This window comes from Clytia hemisphaerica, unplaced genomic scaffold, assembly GCF_902728285.1.
Source record: "Clytia hemisphaerica strain Z4C2 unplaced genomic scaffold, Clytia hemisphaerica genome assembly, whole genome shotgun sequence".
Lineage (NCBI taxonomy): Eukaryota > Metazoa > Cnidaria > Hydrozoa > Leptothecata > Clytiidae > Clytia > Clytia hemisphaerica.
Window position 1 is genome coordinate 120,887 of NW_027104389.1, and position 17,472 is coordinate 138,358.

At 36.4% G+C, this 17,472-nt stretch overlaps 1 protein-coding gene across 2 annotated transcripts in view; it reads right to left on the reverse strand.

Annotated features, from left to right (window-relative positions):
- Positions 1–3,978: 3,978 nt before the first annotated feature.
- Positions 3,979–17,472, reverse strand: part of LOC136819605 (fibropellin-1-like) — a 151,692-nt gene continuing 138,198 nt past the window's right edge. For both annotated transcript variants that reach the window (XM_067075846.1, XM_067075845.1), the window contains exons 21-30: positions 16,454–16,570; positions 14,629–14,847; positions 12,388–12,507; positions 11,300–11,446; positions 10,722–10,871; positions 10,103–10,243; positions 9,450–9,608; positions 7,374–7,514; positions 6,589–6,651; positions 3,979–5,276 (exon numbers count right to left, since the gene is read on the reverse strand). In XM_067075846.1, coding sequence (XP_066931947.1) covers positions 4,450–5,276; positions 6,589–6,651; positions 7,374–7,514; positions 9,450–9,608; positions 10,103–10,243; positions 10,722–10,871; positions 11,300–11,446; positions 12,388–12,507; positions 14,629–14,847; positions 16,454–16,570 — 2,084 coding nt within the window. In that variant the 3' untranslated portion in view covers positions 3,979–4,449. The remainder of the gene's footprint in view (positions 5,277–6,588; positions 6,652–7,373; positions 7,515–9,449; positions 9,609–10,102; positions 10,244–10,721; positions 10,872–11,299; positions 11,447–12,387; positions 12,508–14,628; positions 14,848–16,453; positions 16,571–17,472) is intronic.

The window sequence follows — 17,472 nt, forward strand, 5'->3', positions numbered from 1 at the left end:
AGATTTCATTGATTTCATTTTTTATCAATTTCTTTTTTAACCGCACTTCCTATTAAAAATGAATCAATGCGCTTTTTTTTCAAGGGGTGACCTTCACATCATGTATTCTTTATAAGAAACACTTGGAACTAAAAAGTTTCTACAAAATTTACATGGACAGAAGAGTCTTATTATGAATTTTTTTGTGAACTACTTTAGCAACTGCAACAGTCACCTATTAGACAAACCCCAAAAAAACAACTTTACTTGGTGATAAAAGACTAAAAGCACCTTTGGGAATAAGTCTGCTATATAATGTTTCTTATAAAAACCCTTCAAAATGTACTCTTCACTTCATTGATGAAGATATAAAAAATCATGCAAAATTTATCAAAACTAATGAACAATTTTCTTCAAAATATACTATGCTGAATTGGCTCTATACACTTTGATTAAAATTTCTTCAATCGTTGTTGCTAAGTAACAGATTCAATTCGACCAATCAGAGAGCGACTTGAAAGAACAATAGACGCACAAAGTTGGTGGTCTTCAATTCAAAATAGAAAGCTCTATTCAGTATAGTTGTTGCCAATAGCAACTGAATTGTTTATGAAAGATTTCTTCAAGTTCCCGGCTTTTTTGATGATTAAATATTGATCAGATCATAAAAAGAGGGATATCGTCTTAAAAGCTTAAATATTTAATTTGCATTCATAACAAAATAGTACCCTTAAAATATTTGGGTTCTTTTGGGCATGTCTATATATCAAATGGGTTTTAGTTAGAAATTGAGCAGCCCTGCATATTCTACCTGTACTCATGATATACACTATTACAATGTCTTTACACCACGGACCACGTTGACCACGGACCACGTTGACCACGAACGTAATAGCTGATTGGTTGTAAGTGACGTAAAATAAGTAAATACGTTACTTGCAAGACCCATCAGCTGTTAGGTCCGTTGAAGACATTGCAATGGTGCATGAATATCCATCCTCAGAGCCTTCATCAGACTTAAGTAATTTCATGGCAAGACTGTGCATACAAAAAGAACAAACTATATAAGAACAAAAGGCTTTGATGGTTAAAATGCTAAGAACATTTAAAGGCTTTAAGGCCCGATTTCTTAGGAAAACAGACAAAAATACTCACAAAATGTTGAAAATAAGAACATGTTGAGACTGGGCACGAACATTTTTAGGCTTAAATCTCAAAAAGTTAAGGCTTCAAAACTTTTGGATGTTCTTATTAAAAAAACGTGTAAGTCTGTGACCGCAGTCGGAGACGACCCGAAGGCTCCTCTTTCGATAGCTTAGGGTGCCACTCTATTACAATCATGGACAAAATATTTCAGACAAAGGGGATTTCCTTGTGAGATTTTAAACACAAAAAAATGATTTTTAAGCTCCAACTATAGTTGGAGAGTAGAGTTTTAACATGAGACTTAAGACTTATGACCTTAGGATCTCAGGTTTTAAAAGCTCAAATTTGCTTCAATAAGGCTTGGAATATAGCCTAGGAGTCACCGAACCCCTCAAAAATCAAAATATTCAATGAAAGAAAGTTGAATTGCTAAAATAGCAATTCTCGTCCGAACTTTAAATTCTGAAAAACGTTAAAATACACTAAAATCTCAATATTTTTTGACCAAGAATGTAGATCTGGAATACATTCAATAGAATACATTTCAATAAATTGACAAAGAAATTGAGAGATGAACAAAATTCACTTTTTTCAAGGTTTTTCTCAGAGGCTGTGTTATTAACCCTGTAAGTGCCAATGGCGTATATACCAGACATATATATATCGCCCTCATGTAATGCCCAGTTTGAGTTAGAAATCGTCATTTTTGGTCTAACTGGTATGAATTGAATTGAACCTCATGGTCAAGCAAAAAAAAAATCAAAAGTAAGTCTTTCCGGCCAGATTTTAAGCTAAAAAGTAAAAAGAAATGCAAAAATTTGACAAAAATCCACTGACCGTTTTTTTGACCATTTTTGGTCAACGAATGATCTAAGAACCTCCTAATTTAGCCCTGATTTACTTGATTCTGTCCTCCAGTGAATTAATTTGAAGTTCTACCGCTGGGCACCTTTCTATTATTCAGGCAGGTTCGCACAGCGAAATAAAATGACCGTGGCACTTAAAGGGTTAAGAGGTTCCAAAGATTTCAATGTTCAGCTCGAATATGAATATTGTTACCTTAAGAGAACTAATTTCGGCGACAAAAAATATAAAGCAGACACTCTAAATTTGTTCTTTAAAAATTTCGGGTTGGTCTAAAAAGCAGGGTAGCCAATGGGGTAGCCAATTGGGCTAGGTTATGGGGTACCTCTTTTTGCCTAAACTTTTGAAATCTGAAACCTGTTTTCATGTGGAAATACTATTACAACATCTTGTTAATGATTCCATGTAATAAAATTTAAGATTCCTTTCAAACTTCAGCCACAATAGCCTTTTTTTCCAAAGGTACTGAACTTTGTTACTTCTCAAGAGACCTGGCGCCATTTTGTCTTCCTTCGTGGCTTTGTTTGAAAATTTACAGACCCGAATAAAAAATATATACAAAACAGTTTTTAATATTTTAGATTTAGATTTTATTTATGTTTTTAATTGTTATTTCTGTGAAGCTGTAATTTGATGATAATAGCTTTGGAATCGCCTTTGGGCCATATGATCTCTAATCTTGTCATATCTTAACAATCCTTTGTTATTTAATCTATTGTTTAATTTAAATCATGTTTAGATGTTTCAATGTTTCAAACAATTAATTCCTTTCAAAATTTTTAAATATGGCAGCTTATAATAGGTACAAAAAGTCTTTTGAAATAGCTCTATTATAATGAAGCTCTATTTCTTACTCCTTGTGCATTATAACACGTGGTAATTTATATCTTTGTTTATCTTTGGAATCATACATGATCAATCTAAGTATCCTTCAGATTCATGCTCCCTGGTCAGTAAAATGTGGCTCTATGCATTCATTTTTGGTATTTCTATTCTGGTCTGTAAAATATTTAGGTACCCCATAACCTAGCCCAATTGGCTACCCCAATTGGCTACCCTGCTTTTTAGACCAACCCAAAAATTTCAGCCTATAAAATAACTCATTTTTAGGCACAAAGGAACTAGTTTAACATGGCATTTACCAAAATAAGTTCTCACTAAATCAAACTTTTGAATGTCAAAATTACATCAATTTAAATTGCTTTGATATTGAATAAGAATTGGGCCATTGCATTTTATATCCATACATGGACGAACATTTTTAAGGCGTAATCGGAGAAGAATTTCCAGGGGGCATAAAGTAGTATTTTTCATTTTTCTACGGAGTAAAAGGTTATTCTAAAATCTCCAGCGGTTGAAAGAAAGATTTTAGTTTGTCCATCCTCACTCAATTTTTCCAAGGGTTCTTTTGCAAATTTTGCCATTTTCCAGGGGGGGGGGGGTGGGTGTCCACACATTTTCAAAAATCTCTTTTTGCCTTGAAAAGGTCTTTTGGTGGATCAAGTTAATACTTTCCAATGCCTCTGAAAGATCAGTAGACAGTTTTCATAGAATGGTGTTTGATAATTATGATAATTTATGATAATTTTTTCATATAAGGAGCAAATAATAATCTACATAAGTCTTATAAACAATATAAAATAAAATAAGTTAGTTTAATTCATTAAATTGTAATTTAAAATGTTTAAATCTGGCTTAGTCTTCATATTTTATAACATGCCTCTTGAAGGATAAAAAAATATTAAAATAATAAGTGTAACCATATTGGAAAGGTAATTTTGAGTGGATGAATTCATAATTTTTCCAAAAAATAAAAATTCCGATAAAAAAAAGTTTTTCACCTCAGTGAAAACCTCTATTTCATTATATTCAGAACTTTGTTAAGTTAATGGTACCGTTTAAACATTTTTAGTTATCATTTCTAGACGTACTTCAAAGGACCTTTTTCGTAGGAAAATGTATCTAAATGTGAAGACTGTCAATGGTCAGCTTATTTCAATGCTTTAGATTGAAAAGGAAGTTTGAGTTATCGAAATAAAGAGTATAAATTACGTCACGAACATCACTTGCCTTGCCTCATATTCAAACAATTACCATGGTGATTATGTCTCTTGAGACATTAAATGATTTTTTTATGAATAGGAAGTAGTTTTAATAAAATCCACTGGGAGCTCGTCACCATAGCAACAATTTCAAAACGAGGCAAGTGATGTTCGTAACATAATTTATGAAAAGGTCTATACAGTTTAATCTTGATAAGTAGAACCTTCAGGGGACCGGTGAAAAATAATACTTCTTTGTCTTTAACATTGAATATAATAGAACTATTCTATCAATTAGGCTTATTTCACCCTGGCTCCTCTGTTCACTATAACCGCAATAAAAATTTCTCCCAAAATATCCAGAACTCGACGTTCGAATTCTCTAAACCTTTATCAATTCGCAGAATGCTTTTAGTATTTATTTCTTTTTAGCAATAGCTGATTGGGCGCCGTTTCGGCCATAATAAACACGCATTGCATTGTTGTAAATTTGATTCCAAACCGGTCTCGTAGAAGCATCATGTAATGTTCGTTTATCGTTTAACTCAGAATGTGAATCACTGTTCTTTCTTGTCACTTGTTGTTGGGATAATTTACCCTTTTGTGTGTTTTCAAGTGATGAGCGCACGAAATTATGTTTCTTCAGCGTGCGCGCAGATGCTGTTTCCGTGCGGACTTCTTGGCCGTGATTCTCTTCCGCAACCATTTCTGCTTCATCACCGAACGATGGTTCACCGGCTAGATTGGCTTTCAAAACGATCGGTACAGTGGGTGACGGATTCCGATTCGGGAAGTCGTATTTCTGGAAGGATAATCGGGAATGATGGGCGACACTGTCGTGAGTCGGGGTCGGTCGTGTCGGTGCAGCTTCCTTCATATTAACAATTTTCTTCCCTTTAAGATTACTACTAACACCTACTGTGGCCACTTTGACGGATTCCCCTCCTTGTGGCCCTGACTCGCCGTGCGCCTCATTCAACTTATGGTCCACTATCTTGACCACTTCTTCCGTTTGTTTAGAAGGTTCATCCATAATGACTTCCTCTTTGATAACGATCGGTTTTTTATCACTTTTGACGTGATCTACGACGAGGCCGTGATAAGGGTCCTCGTCTTCTAAATGGTCCTCAACATGGTGCTCTTTGTAGTTTCCAGTTTCGATAAGTGGATTACGGGCTGGTGAGTTTTCAACATCTTCAGCATCATAGTCTCGATCGTTATGTGTTGGGTGATAGTTGTCGAATACTGGTGAAAGTAAACAAAGATTTTTGTAAACATAAAATCGTATTGGGCTTTTCCAGAAAATGTCCGTACATGGGGGTGGAGGATATATTGTCCAGGGGTAGCGAAAAATCATCAAAATTTGCCTTGTCCGGGAAGCAGATTTACTCTGTCCAAGGGTAATTTGGGTTGTCCGGGGGGTCTACTGATGCTTGTCTGGGGGGTAAAACCCGTTGTCCGGGGGGCTAAAAGTCACTTTGTCCGGGGGGTAAATCACTGAAAATTGTTATATTCTCCACCCCCATATTTAAATTTTTTTCTGGAAAAGCCCATTGATGAAACGGTACAATGTGCCCGTTGAAAAACCGAATTTGGATTTAAAAAATAATTCAATGAACTGCCTTACTTTAATTAATTTGTTTACTGTAGCTTCAGATGAGTTAATCAGCAATAAATAAAATGATACTTTAATGGAATAAAATTTCGCGGTTGAGCTCATCCGCGAAATGTTAAGATATTCAGGGGACTTAATTTCACGGATTACACTATCGGAAGACAATATTTTGACAATTTTGAGCCTTTTACTGTCAAACCATGCATATTGGTTGCTTCTTTGACGCCAGTAAACATTTAAAATGTAGTTTATCTGACAATTGTTTTATAGTAGGGGGAATTTTGTTCGATTTTTTGGAATCGCTCGACTGTTTTGTTAGAAGCACTTGTTATACATTTTTGGAAAGCTAAGGGGTAGGGGAATCGAAATTACTATGTTTCCAATTTTTTTTCGGACACTTTGGTGTGATTTTCGGACAAATATGACGGTCTCAGGCAAAAATCATAGGGTTAAAAATTAATGAAAATTTTAGCTCGAGAAAACGGAGACCTGTTGTATATTTTTGGAAAGCTCTCAAAAAATTAAGATTAGAGATATATTGCAAGTATAGGTGATTTCTGTACCTAACTCGAGATATAATAATAATAATAAATAAATTGTACCATCCCCTAAGGGGAATTGGCCTAAAAATTGTTAGGAAAAAAAACTAACAAATTTAGGATATTCATTGCGCTCGAGATATTAACCCTTGAAAACCGTGTTTTTCAGCCAGAAACAGCTATTTTGTCCAGTTTTTGCGCTTTTTGAAGCTCTAGTTTTGTTTAAAAATATTTCGCGAATATAACACCCGAATCCGCGTAATCCGCGAAATTTAATTCTTTGCAAAATTTTACCCCATTAAAGTATACACTAGCAAGAATAAAAAGAATTAATAAAAACTGAAAAGAAAGTCAGATACTGTAGTTGAGTTGAGAGATTAAAATGTTCTTAAATTATTCTTACATGCGCCCTCTGACAATGCGTGATCATAATTATCGTCATCCAAAACGTTCAGAGCGTATTGACCTGTACAAGAGAGGGAGAAAAGTTTGAAGCAAAATCTTTTTCGAAACGACAATAAATCAGCACCTTCACCGATTTTTCGGGTCACTCCGCCTTCCTCAAAGCGAAACACATAAAATCTCTATCGGCAACAAAAGAGGAAAGTTCATCGTCCCTAGTTAGCCAAACTTTCGACTACCTTAAAAGAAGAAATTTTGGCGAGAAGAAATTTTGGCGAATGAGTCTATTCGCCAATTTTGTTGCAATTTGATGGAATTTATTTTTACGATTTAATAAAATTTCTAAATTTATTTTGGCGAACGACCCATTTTTGTTCAATATTTTAGCTGAAACAAGAGGAAAAAATGGGGTTTTTAGGAGAAATAGAGACTAAATCGAAAGAAAATTTAAAAATTTCTTCCAGCCAAAATTTCTTCCCTTAAGGTAACTTCACAATCAGATTAGTCGGCTACACATTTGTCAAAGTTTTTCACTATCTCGTAAAGTAAAAGCTGTAAAGATAAGCTAACGTGGCAAACGATAGCCTTTGACCCAATAAGCATAAATATGGTATAATATCAAGGGCGATCGAAGCAAATTTTCGAGCTAGATGAGCTAGAATGCTAAGCAAGCTCCGGTACCCGAAAATTGCAGTTGCTTATAAAAAAATGTGTAGTACATCTAAACTACTAGACTTTACAATGAAAATTAGACCACATTCCAATGAAAAATTTGAATTCCCTTACGCTCGCAATTTTTGCCTTCAAACCCAGGTGAGCATTTACATTCATAGCCAGTGTCATCGTAAAGAATTTCCATGTTTGTCGTTTTGTCGAAACACGTGCCATTGTGTTGGCATGGTTGAGAATGGCATGCTGGGTAAGGCACTGAAAAAATAATAATGCATTTTGAAAAAATTATTCGTATATAACATATGACATTGATTTCTGACGTGATAATTCAAAATCTGATTTTGCCATTGATTTATGTGGAGTCAGATCCATTTTTTGAAAAACCTTTTTTTTCTTAGTTTTTCAAAAAATTTTAAATTCTGTTGTTTGTGGTCTGACTCCGCATAGATCCATGGCAAAATCAGATTTCGAGTTAAGTTTTATCTTGTTTTTACTGAAGCTGTCATATGTTCAAAGTTTATGGTAGAATAGCGAAGTAAGTCTCGGTAGATGTTAGAGACTTAACCGGAAAGCAATTATATTTCAAGGAAAGCCCAAGATGCAATATTCACCGATGGCGGATTAGGGGCCAGCGCACTTAGGCACAGATAGTCCAATATTTCCCGCAGAGCCCTGCGGATTGACTTAAAATATGCTATAGCAACTTTTCGAATCTTTAGTTATCAAAACCTCGAATCCCGCCGCCGCCTGCGGGTTTCCAAATCTCACTGCGGGTTCCCTGCGGGTAATTTATAAATCTTTAGTTATCAAAACCTCGAATCCCGCCGCCGCCTGCGGGTTTCCAAATCTCACTGCGGGTTCCCTGCGGATAATTTATAAATCTTTAGTTATCGAAACCTCGAATCCCGCCGCCTGCGGGTTTCCAAATCTCACTGCGGGTTCCCTGCGGGTAATTTATAAATCTTTAGTTATCAAAACCTCGAATCCCGCCGCCTGCGGGTTTCCAAATCTCACTGCGGGTTCCCTGCGGGTAATTTATAATCTTTAGTTATCAAAACCGCGAATCCCGCCGCCGCCTGCGGGTTTCCAAATCTCACTGCGGGTTCCCTGCGGGTAATTTATAAATCTTTAATTATCGAAATATCAGAAATTAATGAATTTCAGTAAACTATTTGGACACTTAAATCTTTGATGCGTTTGTATTTTGACTATTCAAAGTCTCTAATGCATAATCAAACTTCCAGAACAAAAATATAATACTTCTGAAAATATAAATGAAATTAAATACTGTAACAGTTGTTTAATTTTTTTCATGAAATTCCTTAAAATATAAATTAAATAACATTCTATGATAATATCTACAATCACGTATTAACAATAACGCGGCGGGAGATCTCTGACAAAAGAAACTTAAATCCGAGGGGAATCGAGGGAACCCGCAGGAAAACCTAATAAACCCGCAGGCGGCGGAGGGAGATCTCTGACAAGAGAAACTTAAATCCGAGGGGAAACGAGGGAACCCGCAGGAAAACCTAATAAACCCGCAGGCGGCGGGAGATCTCTGACAAGAGAAACATAAATCCGAGGGGAATCGAGGGAACCCGCAGGAAAACCTAATAAACCCGCAGGCGGCGGCGGGAGATCTCTGACAAGAGAAACATAAATCCGAGGGGAATCGAGGGAACTCGCAGGAAGCAGCGGGGAATAAGCGAAAATCTGTGGTATACTCGGCCAGCGTAAAAGGGATTGGCGTAAAATGGACCAATGAGGTAAAATAAACATATTTTTGTTTTAACGTACTGAAATCTAGAGAAGTTCTGACTAAAGGTTTGCTCAACAAAAAAATGGCTCTTTAAACTTTTGTAGTCTCGATCTCCGAGCAAAATTCTTCTAAAACGCGTTCCGGTATTATCGCGGGTCGGACGTGGTCGAATAGCCGTCGATCGAGGTACGTGCGAAAGAAAGTGTTACAGTGCAGTCCACGCATGTCAGTAGTGAAAGCAAGGTTTTTCGTTTGAGACAGAAAATGGATTTCACATAGCAATTGGCACATATTCTTAAAATTCTTGTGAACTATATGCAGAACTTGGAGACAGAAAAGTTATTTATATGTATACTTAATGAGACGGAAATCTGTCTGAGGCGAAACAACTTTAAGTTAAAACTGAGTGTTAAAATAAATATTCTCACCTTCGCATAGAATACCACTGTACAAAGCAGAACAGAAGCATTTGAATTCGTGATCGTAATCGAAGTGTAGGTCCGGGTCGTTGGTATTGATAATATCAACACAACGACCGTCGTGCATACAAGGGTCGGAGTGACACGCCCCTAAACCTTCAACCGTCACTGTAAAACAAAGAAAAAAAAATAAACGCTTAATTTTTTAGGTTCCAAAGACGTTGCCGAGAGCAAAGGAATTTTATTGTAACTGGCATTCAATTAGAAATTTCAGAACTGAAATAATAATGGCGGGACGTAAAACGGCACTCATTAAATTTCGCGGATTTCGAATTTGGGTGTCATCCACGAGATTAAGTATTCGAAACTTAGAGCAAATTAACATCCATGGGAAAGATCAATTTTCGCGAGTTACCTTCTTCGCGAAAATGAAACTTGCGAAATCGCATTAGAAAGCTTTTGTAAGGAAATTACACTTGATAATTATGGGTAATCAGAAGGTCTATTAGTACAAATAGTGGGGAAAACATCCTCCACATTGCCCGATGATGGGAGAAGAATCTCTCGAAACGTAGCCAAACGTAAATCTCGTGATCCAAGCTACGATAAACTTCCAATAAAGTATAAGAAGAGTCGACTATAAATGACAATTTTGGGCGTACCTTCACAATTTCGTCCAGCGAATCCATGGTTACACGAACATTTGTATCCATGAGCGTCAAAACTGACTGCTGGTAGTTTTTGTGCGTCCAAGCAATGACCTCCATTCATACAGGGTGACGAAACACATGGATAATGCTCATCTAAGGGAGAAAATAAAAAAAACAGTTTTTATGATAAGGTTCACCTCTAGAATATATAAACAATCATTAGAAGGGAACTAAATTTGTCAAAATTGAATATGTTGCGGTCTCATCCAGTCCCATAGGAAGCATTTTCATATTGGGGGGGGGGGAGGCTGAGATTTAGTGACAACCATGGTTTGGCCCGAGGGGGGGAATTTTGAAAATTTGAGCTCTAGATTGCTTGAAAATGCACTCAAAACATGCACTTAAAAGACAATTATGACAAATTAAAAAAGAAAAACTTTGCATTTTGCAAAATAACCATTTTTGAAAAAATTAGTAGGGGGGCATGGCCCCCCAGTTGCTACGGCACTGTCATCACAGATAGTTCAAATCGTATATGTATGATTCACAGTTGTTTATCCAGTGTCTATATTAAATTCATGGTTTCACAGAAATGAATGACAACAAGTCAAAGTAATAACTAAGTCCTCACATTCGCAATCCTTGCCAGCAAATCCATTTGGACAGAAACATTCGTAATCGTCGGGATGTGCCAAATGTCGTTTATGGCTTTCACTTGATGCGTCAAAACAAAAACCATTGTTCTTACAAGGGCCTGAACTGCAAGCTGCCAAGTTTGTTTCTGAATTAAAGAAAAATATGATTCCGAAAAAGTATAATTTGTACAATTTAAGAGTCTTTCCTAAATAGAGGTTTTTCATGTTTTATTAAGTTACGTGTAATTTCCGCCATTATGAAAGCAAACGTTCGAACCTGTAGAGGCGATCATTTACGCAATTCGAACGTTTGCTTCCATAATGGCGGAAAATACACGTAACTTAACAAAACATGAAAAACCTCTTAGCCAGATTCTTGAAATTCCACTTTGGATGATTCATGCAAAAGACCGCTTTGTCTCTACATTGTGGTTTCTGTTGTTGTTGTAAATTATTGTGAAAAGTAAAATGACGGCATTCTTTACATAGATTTAGATTTTGACAATCTGCAGATCTTTTATCTCTTTTATGAGCTTTCCCTAGGGGATTGGCCGGTAGCTTCAAACTAGCTTACCTTCACAATTTTTGCCTCGATAACCTGGTGTACAGAAGCATTTGTAGTCATGGCGATCAGCCATAAGAATTCCTTTCTCTTTACTGCTCGACTCATCAATACAAGCTCCATTGTGTAAACAAGGTGAATTTGCACAGGGGTTGGGTACTAAAAACGGAAAATGTTAAAAATTGTAGTGTGATCCCTAAGCACTGTACCGTAGTAAATAAACCTTTTCCTAAATTAAATTACGTTACGAGCAACGCTAACCTCGTTTTCAAAATATTACTATGATAATTGAATTGATTGAAGTCTCAAAAGATTTAATCGCGCTGGTCATGGTTTCAAAACGAGGTAGTCGTTGCACTATCAAAATAATTTATGAAAAGACGTATTCGCAAACATCAAAAAAAAATTATCTTTGAAAATTTTGAAAATAGGACCCCCTTTGACTTTTTTCAATTCCATTTTATTTGCTTAAAATTTTGTAAGGTATCTCTACCTGACATAAATTTTCGAGGCGCAGGGTCAATTTTTCCACCTGCTGCACTGGTATCGTGTATTTTACGTACCGACTCAAGGTTGCCCTTTTAGCCTAAATTAGCCCTAGAGGTTACTGTTTTTTAGGATTTGAAAAATTTAATGTTAGCTAATAAGCGTCCAAGTTCAGTTATAAGGTTTATTCGGTCCCCAAAAAAACTTGAAACTGTATTACTTCTTCTAAAATATTTCAAACCTTGTCACGTGGAAATAAAAAAAGAAATATAAGAACAGACGTGGCTGAAGTATATATGTTCTTTCTTATAAAGTATTCTTTTAAGCCCTGTTACACAGCCCTGGTGAAGTCTTTCCTCAGTGGGGATGAAAATCTGTATCGAAATCCCAATGTATCAATCCCAATTCTATCGTTCCCAATATACGAAATCCAAATGGTTTTGTAGTGAAAATTTTCCATTGAAATATTTTAAGAGATGAAATCAAAGTCAATTCGATAGTTGGGCTGAAATTGTAATGTATATTTTTTACCGGGGACGAAATTTTAGTCAGGTTTCCCAGTGGGCAAGGATCCAAGCGGGTCTGTGACACAGGGATGTTGTTTCAATACTTACACTCGCACCGGATGCCAAGGAAACCATGTGGACATTCACACGAAAATAATTTCCCGTCTACACCATGTCGGCACTGACCTCCATTTTCGCACGGATTTGGTGCACAGACATCACCAATAGCTGGAAAATGAAATTTATCATTCATTATTGCTAATTCTTCATTTTTTCATACAGGCAGATCTTAAAACGACAGAGAGGCTGCTGACACCCACTAACAGATTCGTGCTGCTGCTTAAAGTATATCCTTATTCTACTTGCGGTTTTGTATAAAGGTCTGCAGTTCTTGGGCCCAACAAAGTGGGTTTTGTTATGTGGGCGCCGCAGTAGGCAAGAGTATTGGTCTAAAACAAGTCAAACAGCGGAAAAATCAAAGATGGTCAGAAAAAATATTACAGAAACTATAAATAACTTCGCATTGCACAGAGAAAAGATTTTTGGTCAATCTTTTGCCCCCCCTCCTCGGTGGATACACCACTGGTTGTATGTAGGCCTGTGCAACTTCCCATCTATTTGCAGCGTCTCTACGCACAGCTTTCCCTTCCCCAAAACTTCCTTTTGCAAAGATTTCCGAAGAAGAGTAACGACCAATGAAGTAGAAGCCGAAGGCTAGAAGTCAATCTCTTTTCTTTGGTAGGATTTGAAGTCAACAAATCCTACCAAAGTTGCGCGGCCTTGAGCGGCTCGCCTGGTTTTTACACAAATGACGGATTGAAACTAAAATTTACCGCTAAATTTCGAAAAAAATATCAATCGTAAACAAAAATACGGCGCATTTTTTAAGACTTCACTTCTCGACTCTAGCCCTTCGGGCTTTAAACTCAATGGTAACGACCCCTTCACAATTTCACGTTTGTTGCTTTCCAATCTTGTATGTATAACCTCTCAGACGAGATGGAGTTTTTATAAGATACTTTAATGATGGGTCATTTGACAAAATTGTTTTATTACTGGTTAACGACCAACCAAATCGAATAAGAGCTTGTAAAAACTCTATCTCGTCCCGAACCTCTCTATTTTATATAAAATTTTGTTTTTTCAAATGATGTAATCTTTAACATAAACATTACGTAACTCTTTAACACAAGTGTGTTTACTTCCCTGATGGTGGTCAAATAGATAGGAAGTAGAATCTCCGATTTCTCAATTTTCTCAGAAGACTTGACATCTCACATTTTATCTCTTTGACATTATAGTGATTAAAAAAAGAGAGAGAGGTCAACAGTAAAAATTGTCTTCATCATCCAGTTTATACTTTGGCTAACCGTTTGAGTTTGTAAGCTGTGTAACGTAAACCAGGTACACGCTTTTTTTATAAGAACATCGAAGATTTTCGAAGCCTTCGGATGTTCTTAACTTTTTGAGTTTCAAGCCTAGAAATGTTCTTAACATGCTCTTATTTTCCCCATTTTTTATGTATTTTTGTTCATTTCCCTAAGAAATCGGCTGTTTTAGAGTCCGCAAAAGCTTAAAATGTTCATAACTTGTTCTTAACATTTTTGCCATTGAAACCTTATGTTCTTATTTAGTTTGCTCTTATGAAAACGTGTATTTTTTGAGCACTTTGACCTGGGGCCGTTTTTGCGTTTTTTCAAATTGAGTTTCTAATATGCCTGAAGAGGCATCTGATCAACGAAGCTGGGGGTCATTGTAAGCCCCAAGGGGGTCATAAGAAAAGCCCTGGCGGGGGTTCACTAAGACGACAACCCCATTGAAAAACTTTAAATATGTAGATAATATTAGTTATTTTAGCTTGCAAACAAGAAAAAAGTTTAAATTTTCTAGAAAATATTTTTTCTATTTTGGATTGAGTTTAAGCTCAGCAATCTTCTCGCTAATTTGAATTCAAACAGGGAATGTTATTCGCGTTCGAATTACAGAGAGAAAGTATCTTAAGGGGATTTCTCCTTAACGGGGACTGGGAATTAATTCGAATAATAAAAGTTCGAATAAGAAAATGTTCATGTTAGCTGCATGAATAAGCAGCGGTACATATTTCATTCGGAGTTAATTTTCCTCCCGAGATGCATAAAATAATTGCGGGCCTCGTTTTCAAAATAAAGTTTCCATGTAGATACCTCCACCTTATTAGGTGCAATTTGTGGTTTTGAGCATTCGTAATTTTGTATCAAAATCAATGATAAATTTTATACGTGTAAATATCTATTTCAAAACAAGGCCACAATGATTTTGACACATTCCGAGAAAAATGTATTTAAAATACGGGTATAATATAATCCTCACCTTTACACACATAACCGTTTCCCACAAATTCTGGTTTGCACATGCAGTTACCATGGTGACAATAAGCATTGATATCACAATTAGCACATTTATCGTTCTCGCAACGGTCGCCTGAGAAGCGCGCGCGACATTTGCACGTCACTTTATTATCTTCATCTTTTGAATTGACACACACTCCTCCATGGAGACATGGGTTGTGTATGGAGCATAAATCACGACCTGGAAGAGAAGAGACAGCGGTTGAAAATATGTTAAAGAAGTTTTGTCCTACATGAACTCACTCCATCGTGGAGTTATGGGCATCTTTAACCCTTCTCAGGCAAGAGAAATTGAAGCCACTTATTTCCAATCCAAGACGCGCATAGAACGCACCGTAATCATGACGAAGGATTGTATCTAGTGGTTCCTTTGTTTTGGAGGATTACACTTTTTGAAATCTAGCGATAGATTTTAGTTTCAATCCGGCGTTTGTGTAAAAAGTACGTGCGGACGTTCTGGATGAGAAATAAGTGGTTTCATTTCCCATCCAGGAGTTTTGCCTCTAGTCCTTCGTGCTTGAAACTCAATACTCTTAGGTGCCAAATAAACGGTCCCCCCCGCTTGTTAATTTTTCGAAAATTTTCCAACCCCCCCGTTTATTAATTTTAAAGAATATTTTCAGTTGGCTAAAAGAAGTCCCCTTATTTTGCTCCAAAAAGCCTGATTTTAGCATATATTTACCTTATTTTTGGGTTTTCATAAGTACAATTTCCAACCCCCCCGGCAATTAGGTCCCCCCCCGTTTATTGAAATTTTGAAAATTTTCCAACCCCCCCGTTTATTCGAACCCCCCCGTTTATTTGGCACCTAAGAGTAGTTATGGGTTGTGTAAGAAATCACAACCTCCTTGGGGGATTAGAATGTTACAAACGAAAGAGTGCAGACAAAAGCGTAAGTTATATGAGGAGCATCAATCGCGACCTCTGTGGAAGAGAGTAGAATTTTAACACTAGATTTACTCCATCGTGGAGGTATTTGGATTGTGTTAGGTAGCATAAGACACGACCATTGGGTTTCAAGCCGAAGTCTAGAGGCGAATATTTTCAAAATCTTTACCAAGCAAGAAAAAGTGATGCCTTCAAATTTGCACCAAGTATTTTAGATGATGGATTGAATCCAGCACTGTTTTTGTTCTCGCGTTTTACATTTTTCAAATTCTGTGGTAAAATATTACTTCCAATCCAGCTAGGAACCACGTGGACCGCGGAACTTTTGTAGGAAATAAGTGGCTTCAAATCCTACATAGGAGATTGAACTCTAGCCTCTGACCATACTATACCTTATTTGATTGGACATGCACTCTTTCGACGAGGCAAACGTAAGAAATGCAACAAATCTCACTACAGTATACAGTTGCCGCCCTCTAAGGAATTGGATTTTCATCGAATAAGGAAGTAGTTTATGAGTTTCTTGTTGACGATGACTTTCAATATTATCAAATAATAGAATGTATCGAATAATAGAGCGTCGTTTATGAGAGTTTCTTGTTGACGATGACTTTCAATATTATCAAATAATAGAATGTACCGAATAATAGAGCGTCGTTTATGAGAGTTTCTTGTTGACGATGACTTTCAATATTATCAAATAATAGAATGTATCGAATAATAGAGCGTCGTTTATGAGAGCTTCTTGTCGACGGTAACTTCCAATATTATCGAATACACTATCGAATGGTACAACGCCGAATTAAAGAACGTCAAATTAAAGAGCGTCTACTGTAATTGTAAGAAAATCTTCAAATTTCTCATGATGACTTGAATCTTGAATAAAAAGTTTTACGTACTTTCACAGTTTTGTCCACGCCATTCGGTGGTGCAATCACATAAATATCCATGTGTGTTTCGGCCTAACAAACATTTTCCGCCGTGTAAACAAGGGTTTGGTAAACATGGATGAGGATCTGTAGAAGAAAAAAGAAAAAATTTTTTTAAGAAATTGTTCAATTGCGATGGAATGAAGAAAAAAGCATTTGTTAAAAATGTACATGTTTTTTTATAAGCATAATGTTTGTAAGCATACTAAAACCTGGATTTGGTGAAAAAAATAAGCATATCAGTAAGCTTTGTTAATATTGTTGTGGGTTGTGTACTTAGAAAGGTTCATTTATCTTTCTCGTTACAAATAAACAATTTTTTTTTCGGAAATATTAGCATATCACAACCATAATTTGAGTTTGATTCCAAACAAATCGCATAAGCATAACTAAGCTTGTTTTTCAAAAAAAAACTAAAAATTTTGCTTAACTGAGATCGAAAAACTAGCTCCAAGCTCAGTTCTCTCAACTAAAGAACTATAAAGGCAATTTAACGGTCGTAAGGAATCATGGGTGATCGGGGCTACTGCGCACTAGTAACGACTTTCTGTTGGGCCAAAGTTTTGGCGTCTAACCAACGGAAAACCGTTAGCTCTGGTTTAGACGGCCCACTGGCTCTGGCTATTCTAATCGTGAATTAAAGTGGACAGAAAGTTAGCCAATGTATTGCCTTCTTATGACGTCAATGCAATGCCTTCTTTCAATTTTTTTTCCATTCAAAGATTTTGACTGCAAACTTTGTGCCCATTTTTTGTCTACTCTAAACTATTTAAATAGGCAGGGCAGAGAGTTGGCCGTTTAAACTACAATCATGGTCGAAATAGAATGAGAATTCCGGTTATTTTAACGTTTTTCAAGATTTAAAGTTCTGGCGAGAAAGTCGATTTTGGGCTATCTCTTTAACTTAATCGAATATTTCAATTTGGGAGGGGTTGGCGGACTTCCAGGCTATATTCTGAGCCTTATTGGACTATTTTTGAACTTTTGGA